The sequence below is a fragment of the Stegodyphus dumicola genome, chromosome X1 (assembly GCF_044657685.1).
Source record: "Stegodyphus dumicola isolate Sdum_Otavi_A_Nest chromosome X1, ASM4465768v1".
NCBI lineage: Eukaryota > Metazoa > Arthropoda > Arachnida > Araneae > Eresidae > Stegodyphus > Stegodyphus dumicola.
Window position 1 is genome coordinate 84,807,494 of NC_140780.1, and position 27,878 is coordinate 84,835,371.

Below are 27,878 nucleotides of genomic sequence, written 5' to 3' on the forward strand. Positions count from 1 at the left end.
ATATATATATATATATATATATCAAGCAAGGTAGTAATTACAATTTTGAAAAACTAATTTTGGTCTAGAAAACATCTTGTGCAATATGCTGCAAAATAAGTAAAATATAAAAATTGTCGTAAGCTCGCCTAAAAGTCACCAAGAGCTGCTGCTCCAAAAAGTTCAACACGTTTTAAAAAATTAACACATGAAAATCAAATCATTAAACATGTAAAACATTAAAAAAAACAGAATCAGATAAAAAAGTAAGCGGAAAATGGTAAATTAGCCCAACTCGACTTCCAAACTGGCTTTTCAAGTAAATTTAATTTATTTGAACGTCGAATCAAGCTAACCCCATTACGCGTTTCGCCAAAACAGACAATTGAAACTTTTTCGCTACAAAAATTTTTTTAAAATTTAGACAAAGTGTCTTGGAAATTTTAATACTCTCAATTGTCGTAAACTTTAATAAAATTGTAATCTATAATATGTAAATCAAGGTAGACTACATTATGCTGTTCTGTATTTGTTTTATTTAGTTTTAAGCATGCAGGGTAGATATTAGCTATTTCTATTTTGTTGTAGTTATTAAACGCAATGACATCATCAATATATCTATAGATGTGTTGGTAAAAGATACATTCTTCTGTACTGAGTGAACGGACATAGGTCAATTCTTTAGTAAACAGGAATAATTCACCAACAGAGCTTGAAAAATTACTGCCCATATACCCTGTACTTGTTTATAGATGTTATTGTCAAATTGAATAAAATTATTGAAGAGCACGCTGGTAAGGAATAGTTGCCATTTTTCGTTGCTGAGAATGGTAGAAATTTGCGGAAATAAATCTGGAAGGGCTAGTAAACTTGTAAAAATTTCTTCGAGCGGTAGAGATGTATAGAGGTTTTCAAAGTTGTATCATTGGATATGGTCTATTTTAAGTGAATTCATAGTTTTAAGAACTAGTTCGTTACTAGAGATCATCCAGTTGCAATGCAAACCCTCAAAATCATAGTTATTGATTAGGTCACGTATCATACGAAGTTTTTGTGCAAAGAGATAATCTATTTCTTTGAGATAACTTTTGGTACTATTCACTATGAACCTGAATTTTATTGGAGACTTATGAAATTTAGGTAAGGCATAGAGATTGGCAAACCTGTTGTTATATTTCTGGGGTTGTATTTTTAGTCTTTTATGGAGTGCTTTAAATTTATTGAGAAGAATCTGAGCACTGGTAGTGATTTTTTGGTAAGTGCCGGTGTTATTTAACTCTTTATGCAGAAGGTTGTAGTAGAATTGTTGTCAAATAATACTAAAATTGTTGCTTGCTTTGTCAATCTTCGTGATGATAAAGTGATTTTGCAATTTTTGAATTTGATCCTCCAGGCGTTTTTTATTGTGTAAAGAGTTGAAACAAGGTGACTTGAACAGCAAACGTTGAAATTCTTTAATAAGTGCAGCTTTCCATTCAAGAAAAGTTGTAGTGGGTAAATTGGATCTATTACTAGCTAAAATAATAAATTTATCAAGATCGTTATTGAATTGTTTGAGGCAGACGTGTCTATTAATACTGAAAGTAGGACAAAATTTGGTGCCAAGTTGCAGAAGGTTACGTAATTCAACATCTTCAACAATATTAAGATCTCCTGTAATAATATGTTGGTGGAAAGGATCGACATATTTTTTGTAGACAGCAATTGAAGTTACATTTGCTATTATCTTGACCTAAGGTTGACCTAAGGTTTTTTTTACCTAAGGTTTTTTTCTAGTTGACCTAAGGTTTTTTTCAAATTTAAAACAGGGTTTAATTTGGAGTGGTTGGTCAGGAAGCAAGTGCTGAAATTTTTTTAAAATGCTAGGTATTTTTAACTTATCGTAAGAAGGGTGTTTGAACTGAATAGTACAAAAAAGTTTTTTGTGAAAAAAATTACTGTTCTTTAGTTTAAAATTGCAGAAGTCTATAATCAGATCCTTGACTATTTTGAAGCATTGAGACGGTTGATTTACTGTTTTTGTCATATTCCATAAGGTAGTATTCTTAAAGGTATGAAGAAGTTTTATGGCATTTTTTGTGAATTCTTTATGTTCAAGGTAGGAATTAAGATTGTGAATAATTAATTTCAGATCTTGTGACGAAAAAAATTTTTTGTTCTTGGTATCACCTCCTCTAGTTCCTCTGGTAGTAGTAGTGCTAAAAAATCTGAATTGTCCATATATAGAGATCTCGTGCTGTCTATTGGTGGTATTACTGAGATATGCATTCAGTCCGTAAGGATAAAGTGACTTTTTTTGAAGTATGTAAATCGATTCCTTAAACAGTTGAAGTTAGGTGTTTGGAAAAATATCAAGCACGTTTATTTCTATGTTATCAAAATTATGTAGAATATAATGTTCAAGAATAGCTGTAAGCTGATAATCTTTGGTGCTATTGTTGTTTTTATTTTTAATTTTTTTGATATGAGATCTATGGTTATTAATTCTGAGGTTGAGAGGGTTTTTTGTTTGACCTATATACATGAGAGAACATTCTTTACAGGTAATTTGGTAGATGCAATTGTAAGTCTTTCAAAGTGATTGTGTTTTACTTGGAGTGGAAGGAAGCGAAGTAGCATTAGCCTTACAGGTTTTTCAAAGCTGGTTGCTTCATTTAATTATTTTTATGTTATTTATCTGAGCCAGTGATTGAAAGTAAAGAGGGAGCTAGCCTGCTTTACAGTGTTTTTTGGGAGGAAGACTAACCTATCGTGAAAATGGAACTGTAAACAGTTCCCGGGAACTTAGAAGCTAAAGCTCAAAAACCTAAAAAACTAAATACATCAGAACTTACTGACACTTTTTTGCGCTAAAAGCTGCGAAAAAGAAATAATATATCAAGCAAGGTAGTAATTACAATTTTGAAAAACTAATTTTGGTCTAGAAAACATCTTGCGCAATATGCTGCAAAATAAGTAAACTATAAAAATTGTAGTAAGCTCGCCTAAAAGTCACCAAGAGCTGCTGTTCCAAAAAGTTCAACACGTTTTAAAAATTAACACATATGAAAATCAAATCATTAAACATGTAAAACATTAAAAAAACAGAATCAGATAAAAAAAGTAAGTGGAAAATGGTAAATTAGCCCAACTCGACTTCCAAACTGGCTTTTCAAGGGAAATTTAATTTATTTGAACGTCAAATCAAACTAACCCCATTACGCGTTTCGCCGAAACAGACAATTGAAACTTTTTCGCTACAAAATTTTTTTTTAAATTTAGACAAAGTGTCTTGGAAATTTTAATAGTCTCAATTCTCTGTTCCAATTTCCCGACGCATCCGCACAAAATGACACATTAAGGTGTTAAAATATGTTAAACTATACCGAAACATCTTAAATCTAGACTAAAATCAAAATTAAAATCAAAAATAAAATCAAAATAACAACGAAAATAAATAGCGGTCAGCTATTAGTCCTAAATATACAAAAACATACAGGCTGGGCCTGCAAGCTTAAAGATTAACAATTTAATTTTTTATATATTTTATTTTATATATTTTAGAAATCTGTAATGAAAATCTGTATTTAAAATAAAAGAAAATTAAGATGATAACAAACTAAGTGGGTCTTGCTAAGACCAAGAAAAAGTAGTAACAAAAGAAACAAAAAACAGACCTGTGGCGATGCAAAGCTCTCCCTCTTAAAACTAGTTGTAAAGTAGTTGAAATTCCTTTCTGTGTACTTCAGTCGTATGACGCATGTAGGGGAGAGCGAAGTTCTGTGGGCATTAGCCAATACGAAGAGATTGTCTGTTATCTGCAACTCGTCTCCTATTATCGAAGGGGGTCGGAAAAACGTGAAAAGATCTCAAAAATGGCGTCTGGCATGTAGTTGGATGGAAAAAATTTTGTCTCGAAGTGAAAATGGCTAATTCAGCTAAAACTACATAAACTTGGCCATTAAAGCAAGAGTAAAAGGAAAAAACAGTCATTTGTTAAAATAGTCGTAATTCTTCAAGCTACTATGAAAAACGAAAAGGCCCGATTTGTTAATAAAAGCAGTAAAATAGGCCATTATAGAAATTTAAAACTATTTATACAATAGTATTTAAAAGTTAAGTGCCAAAATTTTGGAGGAAAGAGAATGACTAAACAAGAATTATCTGTACATTTATACATTAGATTATCTGAATTAGTCATCCATCTTAAACTGTCCGTCCGGCTTTAGGCATAAAATATCATTATCTAACTCAAAAAATCTAAAAATAGGTAAGGCTAATGCCAGCTTTTGTTAGGGTATTTTTAATTATTTTATGAGGAATTAGTTTACTTTTTAAAATAGTTACGAAGTATAGTATTTCTTCTTGTAAGTGTTTCGCAGTATTGCGTATTCTTTTTATTCTAAGTAGCTGTGAATAAATTGTGTTGAGTATGACTCTTTAGGAAATATTTGAATTCCGTTTAGTTAATTCAAGTGTGGAAAAATTAAATTATCTTCTTTTGTCGTAAACTTTAATAAAATTGTAATCTATAATATGTAAATCAAGGTAGACTACATTATGCTGTTCTGTATTTGTTTTATTTAGTTTTAAGCATGCAGGATAGATATTAGCTATTTCTATTTTGTTGTAGTTATTAAACGCAATGACATCATCAATATATCTATAGATGTGTTGGTAAAAGATACGTTCTTCTGTACTGAGTGAACGGACATAGGTCAATTCTTTAGTAAACAGGAATAATTCACTGACAGAGCTTGAAAAATTACCGCCCATAAGGATACCCTGTACTTGTTTAAAGATGTTATTGTCAAATTGAATAAAATTATTGAAGAGCACGCTGGTAAGGAATAGTTACCATTTTTCGTTGCTGAGAATGGTAGAAATTTGCGGAAATAAATCTGGAAGAGCTAGTAAACTTGTAAAAATTTCTTCGAGCGGTAGAGATGTATAGAGGTTTTCAAAGTCGTAGCATTGGATATGGTCTATTTTAAGTGAATTAATAGTTTTAAGAACTAGTTCGGTACTAGTTCGTCATCCAGTTGCAATGCAAACCCTCAAAATCATAGTTATTGATTAGGTCACGTATCATACGAAGTTTTTGTGCAAAGAGATAATCTATTTCTTTGAGATAACTTTTGGTACTATTCACTATGAACCTGAATTTTATTGGAGACTTATGAAATTTAGGTAAGGCATAGAGATTGGCAAACCTGTTGTTATAATATATATATATGATTTAAAAGATTAAACATTTTAAAGAGCATCTATGATATTTATATGAAAATTTTTATGCATGCAAAGTCCAACACTACATGCATGAAAAACTTTGCACATTGTTTCAGTTCTGACTGATAAGTGCAGAACACCTCCAGTGGAGCGCCCGTTTCATAGTATAGACAGATGTCCAATTATTTTTTAACTTTAAAATATACAAACAGATTTTTTGAGCTAATTCAGAAGTCTCAAACAACAACAGATTTTTTTAAGTCTGAGACATATATAAAATAATGACTGCTATTTCTACATGATGTGTTTTTCTATTCTAAAAAAGCCAAAAATTACTACGTCTTATAAATTCATGTATTTCAACTCTGTTTTGGAAGAGAAATATAATTTTCAGTGGTTCTGCCATCTATTGAACGAAAAGACAACCATAACAAGATTTTTGAAAAATAGGCAGTTTTCAGAGCGTTGTTCTTTTTTTTTGGGGAAAAAAAAATGCCAAGTATATACTTTCTAACAAAAGGGATTTTATAAGCAGCAGATACTTTATGTATATTATGTCAACATATGTATGTAATTTTGGTTTTATAAGTTTGAAGAATCATGTTTCAAATGATGACTATGCAGTCACAGAAATGTAAAATCAATTCTATCTGATGTAAAAACTAAATTGTTTCATAATTCTTTAGTATTAGATTTCCTTTTAATTCATATGAAATTATAATAATTGGGCTGAAATGTTAGATTTTTCATTTTTATCTTTTCAGGTTCTTACTCTGTCAGGTGTTGCTCGGATATTTCATACAAAACGAGATGTTCTTCAAACACTTCGAGATTTTCCTAGAGCATGGGCATTGCTTTTGGAATTCATAGAAAGCTCCTCATTGAGCAAGAATAATGAAGTATTATACTTTTTAAGTCATAGTTTTCTATGTTTCATTAATTTTATCAATTTAAGAGATTTTAGATTATTTCCAAATTTTAAAATTTGAATGGATATGTCTTTGCTGCTTATTATAGTCGTCCCTTTCCAAGAACTGCGTAATTTGCCCTGGATATATTCTTGATATTTAGGGCTGAAATGATCTGTTTTTCTCCTTTTAATGTGTCTATCTCCTAAATCTCCCCTATAGAAGAAAATATATAAAAACTGAAATGCTTCAGCACTAGCATGAATGTGAACTCTCTTGGTTTTTCTAAGACTCCTGATTTTTTCCTCACATCTCCCCATAGATTGCTAAATCTCCTAATCACATGTTTAATTACTGTCTGTCTACGGTAAGAACACCTCCCGCCAAGGTGTCTGGCGGGTGGCGGTCGCTATAGCAACAGGGCTAGTATATTTCAAATAGGGACGAACCAAGGGTTGCTTTATTGTTATTTTATTTTTGGCGACTGTTGGCTGAAGGGAAAAGAGTTTATCATTCGTCTTCTTGGTTTCATTCCAGCTGCACGCATCTTTTCTTAAGCCTTATATTATTATTATTAGCTATTTTTATTCTCGTTGTTATATCTTTTGTACTGGTATTTGTTCAAATTTGCTTCTATTTAGCTTGATTTTCATAGTGCTTTGTTAATCGCCAATTTTTTAAAATGCCCTTCCAGTTTAAGAAAGGTCAACCTTTAAAGTCTCAGGCACGTCAAATCGTGTACAATGTCGCAGAATTTTGCGCTTCTGAAGCTTCGGCGAACTCTTTAGTAGTTCCTCTTCCTCAAGTTTTGAAGAGAACGTCGCAAGCTACTGGAGTATCGGAGTATACAATTAAAAAAATTAAGCGCGAAGTATCAACAATGGGGGAAGATCAACTTCTAAATACGCCTGGAAAGAAACGTAAAAGCCCTGCTAATCATAAGTGCGAAATTGACGATTTTGACAAATGCTTTATACGGCAGACTATACAAGTTTCTTTTACATCAAAGAAAAGAAAGTGCCATCTGTGCGGAAATTATTGCCTGTCTTGAGGCAAAAAATAGACTTCCCGTGGCAAAAAGACTCATTGTGCAAAGTTTTGCGTTCGATGAATTTTCGCTGGAAGAAATGTGTTAACAAAAGAAAAATTCTTATCGAAAGACCTCACATTGTATTTTGGAGGAACAATTATTTACGCGAAATGAGGAAACTCAGAGCAAGTGGACGCCACATCGTTTACATCGATGAAACATGGATTGACAGCAATTTAACTTTTAAGAAATGTTGGCAGCATGATACGGTTTTGGGCGCACAGATAAATGTCAGTTCCAAAAATAGACTGATTGTTGTCCATGCTGGCTCTTCCGCAGGATTTATTCCAGGTGCCCAACTTATTTATAAAGCATCAGCTCAAAGCGGGGATTACCATGGGCAAATGAACTATGGAAATTTTGAAAAATGGGTGTTGGAAAAGCTTCTTCCAAATTTACGACCTTAAAGTGTGGTATGCATGGATAATGCCCCGTATCACACAAAAATTGAAGATCCGACACCCACGAAATATGCTACAAAGCAAACAATGGTAAATTGGCTGATGAAGAAGACGATATGCTGCGATCCCAAAATGCGAAAAGCGGAACTGTTCAGCTTACTAGAATGCAATCGTCCTAAAAAAGTAATATATAAAATTGACAACATCATAAAGGAAAATGGGCATCATGTTGTGCGTCTCCCTCCTTACCACTGTGATCTAAACGCAATTGAATATGTTTGGTCATCAGTTAAAAGACTGATCAGGGAAAGGAATGTGACTGGGGACTTAAGCTTGGAAAATTTGAAAAATTTAACACAAAAAGCTTTGGATGATGTCACTTCTCAAGAATGGCAGGCGCACTGCAACCACGTAGAAAAACTTGAAAATTATTATTGGGACAAGGACGAACTTTTAGAAGAGATAGTGGATGGATTAATAATCCAAACTGGCAGCAGCGATTCTGATTCTGATTCAGAAGAAACGGAATCTTGCGACAGTGACTCGGATGACTTTTCAGATTTTATACCTCTATAAAAGTCCTCCACGAAGGCATCCCTCTTCTTCATCTGAATGCTTTGTCAAGTTGTGAGGATATTTCTAGGTTCAATATTTTCTTTGCCACTATGTAAATGAAAGATTACCAAAAGTGGGCAACAATGAGCCTTAGGCAGAGGCGAAACCCCCCCTGTGGATAATAAAGAACACTGAATGGTTGCTTCATTTCCCATTACTGTGTTCTTGGGGACCCACAAGCCATGGTATAATTTGCTTAAAAAATAATTTTTAATCTTTAATTGAAATTAAATAAGTTTTGTTTTATTATGAAAATATTAATACAAAATTATATTAATGCAACAATGCTCACTGCAGTTATAAAAGCCAAATTTTGTATAATTATATAAATTTCGTATAATTTTAAATATAAAATAGGTAACTGAATAATTTAAGAAACCTAATATAATTTTGTTCTGATTTTAACATATAATTTTGTTCTGATTTTAACATTTTATTATGTTACAAGCTATTACAGTGTCTATAAAAAGCAGCATGATGCATAAATGGGCGCTGGTAATTAAGAGACCCAGCAGCGGCCGATCGGTAAAGTCACTGAACACTTGTAGTTCGGTCTCAGGTTTGAATCCCGTGAACGGGCTGGCTGCATGGGTGTTTTCCCCATGTGTAACGTGTATACGAGGCAGTTTTCCTTAGCAAGCCCTCCACGAAGGCATCCCTCCTCTTAGGCATTTAACCCTGGAGGCTTTCTGTAATCATATAAACCAACCCAAACCACTGGTAATTAAGTAAAAAACAGTTTTGATTTTAATTTACCTTCGCTTCCTTTCGTCATTAAATTGACCACCTTTTGGTTTAGTTCAAAGGTATGGGAAAAGAAGAAATGTTCGCAAAAAGTATTTATTGAGAGCATTTTTCTTCAAAAATAAGCACGGATTTTTAAATGCATTTCCCTACAAGTTATTTTGATATATTTTTACTCATTGTACATCTAGAAGGATGGCAAATTCAGCGACTTGTACCTCACACGGCAAAATCAAAGACCGTTCCTTAACTGCAAAAACTTTATTTACGCCATCAATTTTCATTTTCGGAAATTGAATGTCGGGGTCGACGCAAAGGGTCAATGAGCATTTTACTTGAAACTAAAACAAAATGTGAATATCGCCAATTCATCTTTAAATATGCCAAGGTGGCAAACTGAGAAGTAAATCTTCAAGACACCCCTACGAAAAATGGGTCACGGCTCATTTCTACGGCAACAGACAACCGCAACCAAACTGGCGAGAGCTGTTCTTACCGTAGACAGACAGTAGACTGCCCTTTATGACTACCAGATAGCATTGCCATGACAGATGTTGACTTTTCATGTATCCCAATAATAAAAAATAATGTGGAGTAATTGCTAGGAGAGTGAGATAAAAAGATAAAAATGATTAATTAGTCCATTCTTAATAAAAGCTGCTGCAGTGCTGTTATGTTGATTGGGCAGTATGGGATAATATGCTGTCTGAAAAATTTTCAAAGCTTTAAAATGTGTTACATTCTGTTATGAATACTCTAGAAATCAGAAGTAATATATCATCTGTGAAAATGGCTAGCATAATAAGCAGTATCTGCTTCATCAGTAAATAAATAAATATATATTTGTTTTCAGCTTGTGTGCCAAATTGAAGTTTTTACAGTAGGGGGCTTGTGTCTTTAATTGAAGAGTAGTCTTTCTTACTCATGTTTATGAGAATTAGTTAGCTCTTCTTTCTGCACAGCATCATTCTCTCTCTGTTATTGATGTTTGGGAAATTGATTTTTAACATAAATGTTTTGTTTTTTAATATGTTTCCCCTATGCTTTTATTAGAACATGGTACTATGAATGGTAAAATTTTGCCTTTTTAATAAAGCTGCAGAACTCTTTTTAGAGAATATTTTATGGTCATTTTATATCTAGAAAGAGAGATCATGAAAGACAAAGAAAGGTGTGTATGCAAAATAAAAAAAAAGTATTGAGTCATTGCCAATAGTTTGTACTCATTATCCTATCTTAGCTTCTTTCTAAGTTTAATAAACACAAATGAAAGTTTAATATAAACCTGTTTATTAACATAACAACCTGATGGTTACTCAAAACTAATACCATGAGAGAAATTAGCTCAGCAGCTTTCTCAAAATGTGGAACAGGCTTCCAAAGGTTAATTAAAATATGAAATACAAAGTAGCAAGTGCCTGAATGAGCCTTTGTTCTGGCCATCAGTACTCATGAAAGAAATTGGCTTCCCAAAGTTAAAGCCAATAAATGTCATAAAGCTTAAAGGCATAAACAGAGCAAAAATGAATTTTCATTCTGGAGAAAGCTGATGAATGTAGAAGTGAAAGTAGAGACAAATCGATTATCTTGGTAGATAATTCTGAACAAAGTAGAGCCAAAGCTTACACAAAAGTTTCTAAACTTTCCTACTTTTATGGTGGACTGTTCTTTTTGTAAAGAACTCATCCCAGATGAACAGTTTTAACTTGGCTACATAGATTTATCTTGGCTGCTGTTATGGTTCATTATTGTAGTTGTTCTTCTATTGCTTTCTAATTGCTTATGCAAACTCTTGGACCAGCCTAGATTTTCAACATCCTCTGGTCTTCTGTCACTTTGGAAAACTGCTTGTGGCTGTTGGCTTGTTCCCGAGGATTTCCTTACATAGGCAATCTGGTTCCCCTTCATTGCTGACTCTATTCTAGACCATTTTGTGCTTTTGTTCACACTTGGCTGTCCTCTTTTCCTCCAAGCTGTAGGCTCCTCCTGTCTTATTTCTGCTGGTTTTTGGTAAGCATTCTATGGGGGCTGTACATAACATAGGCATGTCAAAGTCATGGTCTCGTGCCACGTGCAGCCCTTGGTTCATTCCAGAAATAATGAAAAATATATAATGGCAATTTATTAATAAAGATTTCAGTTCCACTGAATATATAGGCATATATACAGTATCTTGTGCTAAACATTATACTTAAGGTGGTCTCTTTACAAAAGTATTTGTTCATCTGATGTCGAGAAAGTTCCATTGCATTTACAGATGGAATTAACAGAAATTCAGTGCAGCTCAACTCTAAAACAAAAATTCAATGAAGTAGATATAGCCAAATTTTATAAATACTTGCCTGCACGATTTTCAAAAATTCTCAAATTTTCTTCTTATGTGATTTTCATGTTTGGTAGAATAGAAGAGAAACACGCGAATGTGACAATCAAAATCGCAATAACAACCTTGTATTTAGGTTCATTTGAGATTCAGACTTGGTGTGTGAAGGTGCAGTTGCCCCTCGTTCCCTATTTTTTGGCTTCACTGATTTTTTTGCATTTTAGTCTATGTGTTATATGTTTGATCAGATAGCCTGGCTCAGTAAAAGTAGGTGGCCAGTGTAACTCTGATTCAAAATCTGGTAATGACCATGTGTTTCTGAGACTCCTTTGCCGATGCTTTATTTTTCTTCTTTTTCCCCCTCTCTAGTAATTTTGCTCTTCTGATGAGGAGGGACATTTAGCTGCCCTTGAAATCGATTGAGTGTTTTAATATATGTACACTAAATACAAGTTTGTTATTGTGATTTTGATTTTATATTTGGTATCAAAGTGAGCCACATTTCTCACTAGTGAAAAGGAGCAAGTGCCTGGTAAGATCCAGGTAACAGACATTCATGTGATCTCTGGTCTGATCCTGTAATTCTGAATCATTTCCAGGAATTAGTTTAAAATGGTCCTTGTGTTTTTATTGAATTTCACCGAGAAATGAGTCATAAAGGAATTATTTCTAGCCATTCTGAATAGAGTTCTACTATTGCTAATAATTAAGTATTTTTGTTTATCATGCTTCTAGGATATGATCATAAAAAATTCAGACTATTTCATTAGGTAACCCTGCTTTTATCGTGTTTAAGTACTTTGTCAGGCAATACCATATGATTTTTGTGAAAATTATTTATTTATGAGGGGAAAATGTAATGTCACTTAAAAATGTTAAATTCTGTTCTGTTAAGTACTGTTACATACATCTGTAGAGTGTTTTGCTGTTATAATGAAATTTATTTGAATATTAAATTCCAGGTGTCATTCTCTGCATTGAAAAGTTTTCAAGAAATTTTAAACATAAGCAGATATCAAGATGTTAAGATTGATAAAATAAAGAATGAGATTGTTCCATCTGAAGAGGATGATGCTTCTTCTGAGAGGTATATATTAAAAAAAATTTTTTTAACTGTTTGATGGTTTAAATTTTGGGATATTTGTTTCCTTTAAAGAACTGTGTCATTTATAGGGTTATCTTGAGTAGCTAGTAATAAACCCATTCATTTTAAGAAATGAATCAGATATGATTGCAATTTGTAACTGTGACAGACTGTGTCATGTCACGTTTTAATAAATGAAATTTTAAATTTGTCTGCAGGTCATCTAGAGAGGACGTTGTAGTTAGTGAGTGGCTTTGTCTCATCAATAACTTTTAGACAGGGAGGATTCTTAATGTTCGAAATTTATGCCGATAAGTGTTATCAAAATTATGTAGCTTAAACCTGTTTATGATTCAGAAGTTGTTATCAATTTATGGCTGTAGAAAACTGAAACATTTCATAGAAACAATGTTTCAGATTTTACTATTTTGGGAAATAGTAATTTGAAACCAACTCTTTTAAAATTGTTGTTATTCTAATGTGAAGATTATTATTTAGAAATTTCCATTGAAATATAATGCAGCACTATGCCCAAACATTGTGTAGTTGTATTTATATATGGCCCTGAAAATTTTTGATAAATGATACCGTAAGTGATTTTGATAGAATGAAGAATATCTTTTCATGTTTGATAAATATGGTTGGGGAAATGCTGTTATTACTATATTTCCTGTTAGAACTGTATAAAAGTTAAAGTTTTGTGTATTTTTTGTAGTATATATCAAGGCATAAATAGCTGTATTTTGGAGGCAGTAGTTGATTAATTTCTTAAACTGAAACCATAGACCTCTGACATATTTTTAAGTGTGCAATGTTTTGAAATTTCTGGTGTATTGGAATAAATTTATTTTATGGGTTTCATTGTGTAAAATAGGCACTTTTTTATGTTTCATTTCTAGTAAAAAACAATGCTAGTATATTATGTTGAGGTAAGAATAGGGTATATGTTCCTCATCTGAAAATTTGTCACAGAAATATTGACATCTGGAATTATTACACATATTAGGAATGCATGACCTTAATCTTATTGAATTTAATCTTTATTTTTCATAATTAGAGAGAATCTTAAAAGTTTTTTAGCATAGCATAAACATCTTAAAGGTAAGATAGAAAATTGGTGGTTAAATTCTATGTAATACTGGTATTATTTAAATTCCACGCATTTCAGAAGTAGTGATAATTTGCATGGGATAATATGGAACTGTAAATGACTCCTTTCATAACATAACAAAAATTTAACTAGACCAAATCCTTCACTCAAATAACTTAATCGATTTCATTATGCCACTAACATCTTTTCTTTAGTAGGAAGTGTTTGTTCTATTCATGTTTCATTTATAAAAGAAAAGCTATTTGTTTCATTTTTCATTAACTCTGAGCTTCATGCAAATCACCAACTTCAGTAGAGTTAGTTTATAGTGATGTTGATATTTTCAACAAGTTTCGAAGTTAGTTCTATGATGAACAAAAGTATAAAAATATATTTTTATCAGGAAGTCTGAAATAAATAACAGCAATAAATTTTGATGTTCTTACTTTTTGGGCCACAAAAGGACCACAAGCCCTTGTAAGTCACCTGGCTGCCAATTGGATGTCTGATATAAACAAAGGTATTCTTCAAATTCAAGCTTCACAGTTTTCAGTTAAGCTCTTAACTTGATTTCTTTTTTCGTACCATTATTCATATTGAAATGCACTACTCAATTCATTGATAAATTCATGGTACTCAATGAGGAAGAATGAAAAGTATTAGTGTTTTGTAATTGTTAGAAGCATTTTTAATAGAGTTTTTCCAAAATTTATTTTCTGATTATTTCAACAGAGGAAATAATTATACCATTTGGCTATCCATATGACTTAAAAAGTGTTGACATCGCACTAAAATAAGATCTTTATTTGCAATGTAGTATAGTAAATAGCCAGTTTCCAGAGTGGGCTCATTTTCCATGATGTAAGATCTTTAACATCCAGATTATAACTGTGTGTCAAATTAAGTGATTTAGGGGTAATAAAGGAATTTCTTATTTATTTATTTTTATTGTATCTCCAATTGATGTGGCTTTAGACAGATTTAATCTAATATACCCACCTTATAATTTTAAGGACTATTTGCAATAGCATTATACTTAATAAAATGCATTTCTAAAGCAGTATGTTATTTATATTGGCATAGAACTGTTTGACTTTATGTATTTTTTAGAACTGTTAGTGAAGTTGCATTATGGAGTGCTGCATGGAAAGTTTGGTATAACATCGGGATAGAGAGTACAAAACCTCCTCCAGACAGGCTTATAGACAGTGCTCATTCTAAAAATGACTATTCTATGCTCTATGTGCCTGCACAACAATTTTTGACAGCATTAATTCACATATTTCCATCCTTATTTCAGCATATTAAGGGAAGGTAAGTTTTTTGTTATATAATTAATGCTATAGTTGGAATAATAATAATAAATATTTTAGTTTCGGTGAGAAGAAATGAAGTGAATATATATTAAATTTCACATGCTTTAAGTTACATTGAAGCTCAATTCTGTTAAAGCTTTCATTTGTGGCCCACCAACTTCATTATCCATGTCATATCCTAACTCAGCGATTAGTCAAGGCAAACAAAGAGAAAGTTCAATGCATTCATTAAAGCTGTATGCAGTGATCTATCATGCCACATGAAAACTTTGATAAAACTGAGCATGTATTAAGTATAAAAAGTGAATGAAGGTGGCACTATAGTTAGTTTGAGAAATGGTTTAATATGAATATAAATTAGTATACAAAAGAAAGAAGTAATACAGTAGTAACAGATAGGCTAGACAAAGTCACCTTGTACGTTGACACAAATGTCCCAGTGGTCAGCGAGATGGTGGATGCCCTGGGTGAAGAAGCAGTGGAATTGGTTGTGAAACTAGTTTTCATTGGCAGTTTGGACCTCATTATCATCAGCAAATCGCCATTCCTTCAGAGATTTCTGTAGTTGACCAAGGATGTCTTAGTCACATGGCAAGAGGTCTGGACTGTAAGGGGGTTGTTCAAGAACCTCGCAGCAGAATTCGTGTAACAAAGTTTGACACACTAGAGCCACACAAGGACGAGCATTATCATGCAAGAAGATAACCCCTCATGACAGCATGCCACATCAGTGGTTTTTGATATTCTGTCTCAGTTTTTGCAATGTTGCACAGTACATAGTAGCAGCGACGGTCGTGCCTATTAGGTACCCGTTCGAACAGTAGTGGGCCATCGACATCAAAGAAGTCCATTAACATGACTTTACCAGCTCTAGTGGACATGCAAACCTTTCCCCCGGGCATGGGAATGAAGAGCATCGCCATTCCATGCTTGTGCTTTTGGTGGCTGGATCAATGTGATGGCACCATGTTTTATCAGCAGCAGTGATCTTTGAAAGGAATTGGCTCCCCATTTCGTGGTACTGCATAAGGTGTTGCATGGGAACAGATATGCGATGAATCTTCTGCTCTGTCAAATGTTTTGGCACTCGTTGTGCATAAACCTTGCTGCATCGCAACCTTTCACGCAGTATTGTGGGCATACTTCCTATGCTTATAGACATTTCCTGCACTGTTTCTCAAGTGCTGATTCGGCAATTCATTTCCATAAGACGATCCACATCTGCAACTGCTTCCTAGGTGATCACCACATGCGCTTGACCAGGTTGTGTCCTGTCATCAGTACTGCTTCTTCCACTACATATATCCCTATACCATCGTAATACCAATCTGTGTTTCATACACTCCATGCCATGTATATTTTGCATTCGATGATAGATTTCAGAAGCGCTCACATTTCCCGCTGTTAAAAATTGCATGACCACGCATTGACACAGTTTGGAATCATCCACGATGCGAACAATGTCTTTTAACAAGCTGTGGCGTAATCACACACGCATCTGGCGGGATCTAATGATGTCACATGCACTTCCAGTACTGTGCACGCTCTATTGGGGCATGTGCAGTCATATCTCTTTTCTAATGGCGATGTTATTACAGCAATGCCACTTTCATTTGAACAACCTTTATATGTGGAGTTTAGAGTAAACTTAGTAGTATTTAAGTATGTGGAGTTTAAATAGTTAATTTTTAATATTTTTACTATGCATACCAATTAACTTGTTATGTACAGAATAAAGATACAAGGAGGACTTTAATATTTTTGACATGCAGTGATAAATTTAAACATTAATAAAGTATTTTGTAATGTTGAAGATAAACATTTGTTTTGTAAATTTGTGAATATGCGCTAGATAAATTTTGAACTCGGATTTGAATCATTGTTTGCTATCACATTAACTGACATTGGAAATAAATTTTAAAAAGTTATGTTGTTCATAATTTTAGCTAGGAAATTCCTTTTTAATTGGTGTGCTAATGGTTAGTACATAAAACTCAACTATCCAAGTTCTTAATATATAATGAAGGTGGCAGATTTTTCTAATGAAGTTTTTCTTTTAGTCACATCGAAGTTACCGAGCAATAATTCAGTTAATGGTTAGTACGTAAAACTCAACTATCCAAGTTCTTAATATATAATGAAGGTGGCAGATTTTCTAATGAAGTTTTTCTTTTAGTCACATCGAAGTTACCGAGCAATAATTCAGAGGAATGTTTAGTAATACAGTAGACGTGCAGAAATCTGCAAAGCTTGGGACCAGAGGTTGTGCGGATTTTAGGATTTTGCGGATTTCAGGACAGAAAAGATAAATTGTAATATTCAGACTAAAAGTGCAAAATAAATAAGTGTATTAGATACTTTTAATTAATTATTATATATATTATTGCAATAACTTATTATATACGTTAAATTATTGTTACATGTATAAATTAATTACATGTATAAATTGATTATATTATTCATTGTATTTTATATACACAGCATCGAGGTTTGCTGATTTCGCATCATGCAAAGATTTCCGGTTTCGGATTCCGATGTTAGAATCATTGTTGCTGTAAAATTTCAGCAGCTTTCATTCCCCCCCCCCGTATATCATACACAATCGTATCTCAATTCCGTATGATTCTGCTGTAAAATGCACCTGCCTCCATCTTTTGCAGAATTTGCACTTTTTGCATTACCGTCAATGCAACGTGTTTAAGTTTTTCAAAATTGCAAGCAGTGAAATCATGAATGTGTTTCTTATCTGTAATTGTATTAAAAAGGGCTGAAATTTAAAATATTCTTAATTTATCCACAAAATATCCATATTAAAAAAAAAAGCAGCACTAAATAATCTTGTGAAGTAACACTTCTCAGAAAATACAACGCGAATCATGAACTTGAAAGAAGAGTTGAGTGTTGAAGTTTCTCCTTTCTTACCTCGATGCAAATTAGAGGGGAAAAAACTTTTATCATGATGTCAATAATTGGTATTTCCATTATGACTCATTATTATTTGGTAATTATGATGTCATTATTCGATAAGTATTTTTTCTTCGATATTGCATACTCAATGTTGTGGTTTCCGGAACATATAAACTGATTGTTTATATTTTGAGAGGCAACGTGGATTTCAGGAGTTGGTGGATTTTCGGTATTTGACTGTATGTATCTACTTTTTTAAAATGCCTGCTGTAATGAATTTAGAGACTGAGCAAACAAATAAAAAAGAAAAATTATTTTCACTCAATATGGAACAGTTGATAGCAAAAAAAAAAAAAAAAATGTAAATGTTGTTACACTGTGATGGCTAGGCTGAACCATCAGCAGACTGCTTTCCATTCCTTTAAGGAAGGCTAACTTAGCAGCTAAGTTAGCCATAGCATAGCATTTCAAAGATTTAAGAAAAGGTAACAAAAGATGTATTCTAACATTTGGCATCTACTAAAGTATTCATAAGCTATATGGCTACATAAAAACTGACCTTGTAATGTATATTTATTTATGCACAAGTGATAAATGAGCAGTAGAAGAAAAGTACTCATTCTAAAAGATTTTTTGGCAATCTGGTTTGCAACTGAGAAATTTGCATTTGATAACTGCTGATTATTGGTGTATTAAGTGTGTTGTGTTTACGATGATGTTTTAATTGAAATTCATTTGTAGCTTGTATGATTTTGCTTAGTTTACAACTTAATGCAAAAATAGAAAGCATTATTGACCTCATCTTAATGGTCCAAGTCTGTGATCCCCAGTGCTTTATATGAATATTTAGCATTGAACAGCAGTGTTCTGAGTGAGCATTGCGGGTGTTAAAGGCATTAAATCTTCAAAATCTTCAGACAAGTAATTTAACGGTTTTGCATTGATTACAGCTTCCATGTCACAGAGAATAGTAAATATATCCTCATATCTGAAGTAGGCTCTTCCTAATATTATAAAAATTTTCTACACCATTTAAATTATTTGCTTCCAAGTGGCCCACCTGGCAGCTGTCGGAAGGTTGAATTTCCATGCAATCTTCAAAATGGAACTTTCTTGAACAGTCTTGTTCTTCCAATCAAGAGAGTAAAACAGGTTGTTAGTTCTGACGAAGCTCTTACCATTGTCACTCTGCATAGTCTTTGGTTGTCCATGTCTAGTTATGAACCTTCTAAACCCTGATAAAAATCAGTGGTGGAAAGTTCTTGTGTTAGCACAGTTACATAAAAGTATGCAGCTTTTCTTTTCGTCCTTTAGGTGAAAGAGGTCTAGTTACCTCAAAACCCAAAACATCTCTCACTCCATCTTCTGGCAGCAGGAAATTAATTGGTTTGATTTTCTCTGCATTATATCTCTTGCATCAAATGCATTTTGCAGTTACTCTTTGAACTGTTTTACATCTTAGAATCTAAAAACATTGATAAATATCCATCAAAACAAACTTCAGCATCGTATGTCATTCGAAAGCTAATTTTTCCACAATTTGATGATAATCAGATAAACATATAGGGCATGAAAGTCATATGCATCTTCTCTTTGAAGGATTTTTGTCTTCAGTCTCATTAAACCTTCTTCATAGTGAAAGCAAAGTTTTCAACTTAGATTTTGTAAGATTTTCTTGAAAAGATTCTTTCTGTATAACTAACAAAAGCCTTTCCTGAGCTGCATGGCTGCATGTATTTTCCAAACAGATAATTCTTTCAATTTGTGATTTTTATTTCTAGAATTCTGAAAGAATCAGTGTGCAGGCTGTCAGTTGAATTATTCATGAATGTTTAGAAAATGATGCAAGTGCCTTTCTTGATTAGGAGCAGTTGAGGTAAATAAGGCTATTAGTCCCTTTTTCTTTCTTTTGAAATTTCTACATTTAACTGAATTTAAGAAAAAAGCAAGTTTTCTTCATGCTGTGTAAGACATAGTGAGCCCTTCCACCAACTAAATATGAGAAAAACCTTAACAGAACAACCGGTAGAAGAGATGTCAGCCATATTATAGCATGCCAAGATATAATTCCATGTTTCTTTGTCGTTAAACTTCTTATTTTCTTCTCTTATTCCCCACCACCAGACAAGAGGCAAAGGCAAACACTGGTAGTTCTTCTGAGGTTCGAATCCCAGTGAACTGGCTAGCTGTATGGGTGTTTTCATGGTTTTCTCATTGTAACATGTATATGAGCCAATTTCTATTAGAATGTCCTCCATGAAGGCATCCCTTCCCTTAGGCGGATAGTTTTCAAGTGCTTTGCCTTAATTTAATAAACCAACATTCTTATGTTAGACTGTAATGTTCCCAGCCTCATAGATCAAAATAACTTGTAGCTAGAATTTTTTTTCACTTCATAATATGAATAGACTCTGAAACTACACAATTATCTACCTAGAATGCCTTCCTCAGCTTTTCTACCATATCTGGAAAAGTGCTTTCCTTTTCCTTCATGTGGTAATCAAGAATGGCAGCTCATTAAATCTAAACACTACTCATCGATGATGGTAACTTTTTGTTTATAATCTTCCCATTGTATAAATTTAAGAAAATCTTCATTTTCTTTGGCAGCATATATCTGTAGAAAGGCCTTTTTTTATATTTAACACTGCACCAATTTCTTTGATGAAATCTCATTAATAATAAAGTAATTTTTTTAATAAGATTCGGTCCTGTTTCTAGACATTCATTGAGTAAAGCAGAGTTCTTATTTGTATGCAAATCATCGAGTATAGGGCATATATCTATAGTAGACTTCTCTATGAGGCAAATATTAACAAGGGTTTTCGAATTCATTATCTGGTGCTTCTTCAGTGATATTTTCCTGTAGCCTTTACTTATATACAGCATAATAGAGTATTGAGTAGTAGTTATGCATCTTTCTTTGTCTATAGCTTTTTCTCGTTCAAAGTCCCATACATCTGTAACCAAGGTAATTTGATGATGTAATGGCCACTTTCATATCTCTGGAGACTAAAAAAATGTTGAAAGGTGGACTGTTCTGTTTCTGCTTTGGCCTTTTTCAGTAGGATCCTTCAGTAGGATTCTAGTGTATCTAGTTTTTACAAGTCAAAGCCAGTAGAATTTTTAATCAGTAAAGAGTTCACTAAGTGGGATGAAGTTTCATCAGATTTGTCTTCGTACATGTTGCTCATGATAACCTAGCATGGGTTTTCTTATGCTACCAAATCAGACTTCAAAATACATATCCTTCCTGTATTTTACTTTAATAATATGGCCCTACCAACAAATAGGCTACCTTTTCTGTAATCAGTAAGCCAAATTTTGTACTCTCTCAACTCTTCCTTGCAGAGCTCTCTTCTTACCTTGGGAATGTTGCAGCAAAACGACTTCTTGATCCAGAACTTTTATGCAACATGTGAGAACATGAATTCATATTAGATTCCTTCATAATAAGAGCTCATCTTCATAATGAGCGTATTCTCATTCCATTTAGCATAATTTCAAGAATACATTTATTGCTTATAAATATAATATGTAGTTTTCAAAAATGTAGCTATTTTAAATACCAAATTTGAAAAATTTTGTCACTCCATTTCATCCCATTGTTTCTAATTCATGAACTGCATTGTATTATAAGATAAATATTAGTCAAATTTTCTCTGTTACTTTATATCACATTAAAAATGCATTTCAATTTGTCAGTAAATTGAAAAGTACCATTCAGTTATGTTTTGCTGGAGAATAATTGTTGCTAAAATTTATTTCAGGGAGCATTAAAGTAATTTGAAATTAAATTTTGAAAAGTCCATATATTAAAACTGAAGAATTAGTTCCTTTTGCTAAACTTCCTTAAAATAAGATTTGTATTCCCCCCTTCCCCCCAAAAAACAGTTGCTGTTTTCAAATAAAAGGATTAACTATAGGAAACACACACATACATATATATTATACACATACACAAATGCCTGCCCTAATTTTGCTGATGTGTGTAAAGTGACCACATTATTTAAGGAACTTGAAAGAAGTGGGAGGGAGCAAATTGCTGTGGAGAAAAACTCTTCTCCTATTTGGGTATCAATATGTCAATGATATCTTCACAGTATTTTATCTCAAAAAAGACTTACTTCTTATTATATAGTGATTGAACTTATTTCTGAGGTATTTCATAATCTTATCAGTTATGAGTACCTTTATCTTTTCTTTTCCTCGGGTAATGAGTTATTTGAAATTCATTATGTTGTTAAAACTCTAAGAAAGCTGTCATTTTGCCATTTTGAGCAGCATTTTTGTGTTAAAATAATCATAGTATTCTTAAAATTACTTTCTATCCCCTTCGCGCCGACTTCACGTCTACATGCCAGCAACGAACACACTCACTTCCCGGCCGACACGCAGGCGTGCCAGAGCGTTTTCCTGTTCAGCCCCGACTGTCACGTATTTGTGCCAGTGTCCTGGAACATTTTGAAAACTATAATATCTGCCACAAGATGGCACTGTATGTCCATATGGTTTCAGATACATGTACATTAGACCTTCTACTCGAAATGAGAGAAGCATGCCTCACTTACATGTGTTTTTGATTATATAAACAAAAGGGGAAATAAATGTTTCCAAATGGCGTGATTTATGACGTCTCTTTAAATTCGCATGTGGTAGTTGTTTATTGTAAGTAGAGAAGTTTTATTTTTGCTAAAGCGTTGGGTATTTTGGTTTGCAGTTCAGTTTTTAGAAAATAATTAGATCTTGTTAGACGTGAATTCTTTCTGTTTTTACCATTGCAATGTCGAAGCGTCGAAAATGTTTAAAAGAGCATGAAATAGCAGAAATGATGCAAAATATTTCAGATATTGATTCTGAAACAGATTCTGATAGTAGTGATAGTGATACTATGATATATTCTGATCATAAAGAATCTGGCGAATCTAATGATGATGAGGACATTTCAGACATCTGTATGCCGAGTACATCGAAAGCAAGTACTTCTCCATGGTCATCCACAATAGAAAATTTATCGGAATTACCGTTTAAAGCTGTTTCTGGAATTAAAGTGGATAATTCGGTTGAAGAAGAAATTGATTTCTTTAGGTATTATTTTGATGATACAATAATGAAATTAATTACTGAAGAGACTAATCTGTATCAGAGGAGTAAATATCCTGAAGATGAATCTGGAGCAACTTCTTCGAAGTATTTACCTGTTACAGTGGAAGAAATGTTTGTTTTCTTTGCTCTAACAATTTTGATGAGTATTATAAAGAAATCCACAATCAAAATGTACCTTTCAACGAATCCCATGCTTGCAATGCCATTTTTTAATAGCGTAATGAGTCATGATCGATATGTTGTAATTCTTAGATGTTTACATTTTACTAGCAGCGATGACAAAAAAATCGGAAAGCTTCAACCAGTTTTAAATAAAATAATTGAAAATTTCAAGTCCGCTTACACCCCTGAGAGGAATATATCAATAGATGAAAGTTTATTATTGTGGAAAGGAAGAATATTAAGTAATATATTTAGTTTTCAGATGTGTAATGTTAAAAGTCATAAAAAGGTGAGTAATGAAAATAAAATGTGTAAAATATGCATTTAAACAAGAAATAAGGTAATTAAAGTATATATAAAAATATCTAATATATATATATCTAATATATAAGCATAAGCCATTTAAATACTCTATAGAGCATTATTAAACAATGCGTTGATACTTCGGAAATTTCATGGATTTAGGCTTAATAGCAAAAAAGATGCTCCTGGACAGACGCTCGCGTAAGACACTGCCGGCCTCCGCAAAGCGCGCATTTGCACTACCCGGCACGAAGGGGTTATAGGTACTGGTCCAAAATATGTTTTACAAAATGGTTAGAATTCTGATAAAATGTGCTAAAATTTATGTTATGTGCTTGCATTCTAAAGATGAGCAAAATTGCTTGAATTCTGCATGAGAGTCAGTTCCATATAATTTTCTCATGTGTTGTTAAAATTTGTTATGTCTAAAAATCTTACATGAGAGTTTCATTTTTGAACATTTGATGAAATTCTTTGTGATGTCAATCAGATTAAGAGAGTTGTGAAGTTTTACACTAAAAATTCATTTTTGGGGAATGTAGAAATTAACACATCAACTGTGTATTAAATTTTTTTTTTTTTACCTCCTTAACGTAGTATTCTTTTAACTAAAGTTACCTGGAAAACTTGTTAAATCCTTTGTGGCATGGTGTACTGGGCACACCTAAAAATTTCCAACTGTATGCACAGAAAAATTGAATGTAAAAGGATTTGAGGGTTACTATAGGTTAATCTGAACCTTCTTTATTTATAGTAGATGGCAGCTCAATGCAAACCAGTCCATATATTTTACCCATGTTTAGTTTTTTAATACCCTCATTTTTCAAAGAAAACTTCCAGATTTTTTTAGGGTATAAAAGGAATTGTTTGTAAGGAAATTTCTATGTTATTTTTTGGCTGTATGCTAATCTCTTTATTCTATATTAGTTTTAAATTTTTACCTTGAAATCTTGCCTAAAATCGAACGATGAACCAAGGTGTTCCCAAACTGGGCTCGCTGAGAGGCAGCTCTATCTTTGTTTCTCTACAGCTCATCGGTCAGTTCATTAACGTAGAAAGGTGGGTCCACATCTGTGTTTCATTTCCTGTTTTTCTCTTTCTTCTTCCCCCCTTTTTTTGGGGGGGGGAGGAAAGGTTTGGTTATCAAGTAAGAAATTGTTGGGGTGATTTTCTGAAGGTCAGGGATAATTTTATCAGTTAGCTGTTTGGTTTTTTTCACTAGAGCAGTTCTCTTTTGCTTTGGTTCAAAGAAGTTTTCTTAGTGCTATGTTTAATATAATAGTTTTGAGTTGTAGACATTTATATTTTTATTTTATAGTTTATAATTTCAAATTGTAGATGTAATATTAGTTTATTTTTTTTCGGAATTTTAATTATTTTCCAAACGCATCAGAGAGGGCTGACCATTTCTAAAGCACTGAAAGTGGTAGACAAATTGCTTTCAGATAGTGAATCTGATATGGATCCCAGGACATGTGCCAAACATGCAATATTGGGTTGTGCTTTTTCAGAGGTGGTGTCACTTTCTTCGAAAAGTACCACGATGAGAAAAATAGACTAAAGTGTAAATATGAAATGTAAATAATGTAAATATCATATACCCAAGTGTGTACTCCTCTAGGCCTAATTAAACTGCCTATCTTTTTTTTTATCGAAATTTCAACTTTAAAAGGTAGCGTGCCGGAAAGGATTAATGAATGAATTAGATTTTGTTTTCTGCATTCATCAAAAGTTATAGTTCTCATCATGTACTTCCAAAAATATTTAAATGTCTTATTTCTTAATGTTTTTTGTTCCTTTCTCTTCATTCTTGCTGTACAGCTGAGGTTGTTATAATTATCATCCCTTCTGTTCATTTATTTCTGTTTTAGGTAGTAAAAGTTTTGCATATAATGGATATTAAATAGTATTTTGCTTTTAATGTCAGATGTGATACTTTTTTTTAATTCAGAAAATTTTTTCATTTAACTGTAGTTTATAGATAATTTTTTATGTATTTATTTTAATGTCTTTAATTATATAAAATTCGGTTGCATTAAAAATTAAAATTGGTAATTCTGTAAGTTAAAAATTTGAGGTAATATTTTTCATACAATGCATCCAAAAAGTGCTACCGAGGAGGTGTTTTATTATTGTTTAGTGTATTATTTGTTTATGTGAGAATGGTTGTGTACATTAATAATAATAGCTTTCATTTTTAAGAGTTTTGTTGTATGAAGTTTGCAACATTGTGTCTGTGATTTAGGAACTATTTACAAGAGTTTAACAAGGACACTTTTTTTTAGATTTGTTTCAGCAGATTTTCAAAAATTAGCTACTGTTTTGCAAAATGCTGTTGCTGTGCCTGTGCATGGTGAAACATCACCATTTATTTTACCTTCCTTAACTGAAGTTGTATTGACACCACTGCAAGATGCTGTTTTGCAAGCTATGCACATATTACTAAAGGTGAGTGTTCATTTTTCATGAGGTAAAGTGAGTGTAAAGTATTTTTGAAAGTATTTTGAACCTTGCTTTAAAAGCAGGGGAGAATAATAATCAAATCACGTTTTAGCAGTAAAGTTGTTCCTCCATTCAAAATTCGCACAAAGTGTATTATCTTGCTTGATCTTGCCCTGCCACATGTTATGTCAAGCATGTAAGGATGAGAAAAATGCTGTTATAGAGATTTTATCGTTAGCATGAAAGGAAATATCTTAAAAGCTGCTGTTAATTTGAAATAAATTACAGTGAGTTAGTTCCACAGTAAAAATCTCTTTACATTTTTGGTTTATATACCAAACTTTTTTTTAGGAAAAGCTTGTCCTGTACTTTTACTTTGTATGCCTGATTTTCCCCCCCTCATTCACTTGCAGTGTGAAAAAATAAATTTAAAAAAAAAAAAAGAGAACAAAACACGTCTTTTTTTAAGCACGTCTTTTGGGTTGTTCTGGCAGCAGTAAGTTTCTTCTTCAGTTTATAATTCGTAACTGAGGAAAGGGATAACAAATTCCTCATTCACTTGAAAAAGGCAGGGAAAGTAAGTGAAAATGCAAGATATTCTCAATAAGGTCAAGGAAAATTGAAGCAATTAAAAAAAATCAGTGAGTTCAAAAAAAAAAAAAAAAAAAAAAAAAAAATTATGTAGTTCAATCCTCTCAGATAATGAAAAGGTCACATTTTTTTTAAATAGTAACAAATGAATAAAAATTGACTATCTTCAGAATAAATCTAAAGAAGATCTATGTCAATCTTTTTGCACAAAATTCTTTTTCTCAGCTCATTCCATTTTATCAATCCACAATTTTCCTTCCATTAGTTAGTGAACTGTTGCTCATTCATTTCTGTCACCATGCTGTTTAGAAGTGTAGTTCCTTTCAGAAATTAATACTGGAATTTAGAAATCACTACCCTGTATGCGTGTAGATTGTAAAAAGTAACTAAATTAATTGTTTTCTCATTCTAGTATAATTCTTAGCTCTTTAGTTTTATTTTGAAGTATCATAGGAGTAGTAATTATTTTGGCTAATGTACTATTTTAAAACTTTTTTATGTGAAATATATAGTTTTTCACCCAAAATTTGAATTTTCTTTTGAAAAATGTTTTTTTTTTGGGGGGGGGGTATTCAGACTCCTTTTTTTTTTTTGAGGGGGCAGGACTTACATGTTCATTTGAATGGCTTAGATGCTCATTTCCTATTTATATTTCTTTGCTTTTATTCACAACAGTGAGTAAAATAAGTTATTTTTTATGATTTTTAGTTATTTTATTATATTTTATAACAGTTTAAAATAAAATTATTCAGTTACACTTAATTTGATAATTTTTTATATTAGAAAAGCTGTTCTGTTTGGTCCTAAAAAGGAAAAAAAAAAAAAAAAAAATTCAGTGCAAAGCCTGTGTCATGATAAAAACAAAAGTTGCACACATTGCAAAAAGTCAGGCACGTACCATATATAATGCCTCTTTTCAAGCATTCACAAGCAAAATGTTTCTCTCAGCCTTCGCAATCAAAACTGTCTTTCTTAAAATGAATTATGCTAATGTTAGAATTTCACAGCATTTCAAAACCAAAAAAAGAAAAGAAAATATTGTTGTATTTTTATGTAAAAAGGTGAAATAGGTTATTTGGATACAGGGAAAGTGCAAAATTAGTTTTATGTGAATTTTCGAGTTAATTTTCTTTTGGCAGGGAGAGGGTGAAGTTAATGAAAAATTACTAGAACTATTATGTGTGGTTTGTTATTTTTCCTTTGATTTAACTGATTGCATTCACAAATAGCAAAGCTTGATAGGGTATTGAAAGTTTGATTACTTTAGAGGTTTTGTCATCATTTCAGATTTTTGAACTGCTCAAAAAATAAAAAGTGCACATGAAAGGAAACTAATTTGTGTGTTTATCACATTTTACAAAATTTAACCTAGTTTCAACCTTATTTATTACTGTTATTCAAGAAACTATTATTCTTCATTTACCAAATTTCTGCGTAGGGGACTGGGAAAGGTTTGTTACAAATTTAGTTTCTTAAATATTGATCATGGACACCCAGGTATATGAAAGAGGATTCTATAATGATATAATTCAACATTTTATACTGTGCTCCTGAAGCAAAAAAAAATTTTAAAAATAATATTAGTAAAGTACTTTTAAGATTTTCTTAT

General features: G+C 32.4%; 1 protein-coding gene and 1 pseudogene across 1 annotated transcript in view; both read left to right on the plus strand.

Annotated features, from left to right (window-relative positions):
* Positions 1-27,878, plus strand: part of mon2 (Mon2 homolog, regulator of endosome-to-Golgi trafficking) — a 261,987-nt gene that overhangs the window by 185,208 nt on the left and 48,901 nt on the right. Inside the window, exons 25-28 of the mRNA XM_085807699.1 lie at positions 5,952-6,086; positions 12,231-12,355; positions 14,553-14,756; positions 25,522-25,684. Of these exons, the coding sequence (XP_085663825.1) occupies positions 5,952-6,086; positions 12,231-12,355; positions 14,553-14,756; positions 25,522-25,684 (627 nt within the window). The remainder of the gene's footprint in view (positions 1-5,951; positions 6,087-12,230; positions 12,356-14,552; positions 14,757-25,521; positions 25,685-27,878) is intronic.
* Positions 7,530-8,162, plus strand: LOC146993207 (uncharacterized; annotated as a pseudogene).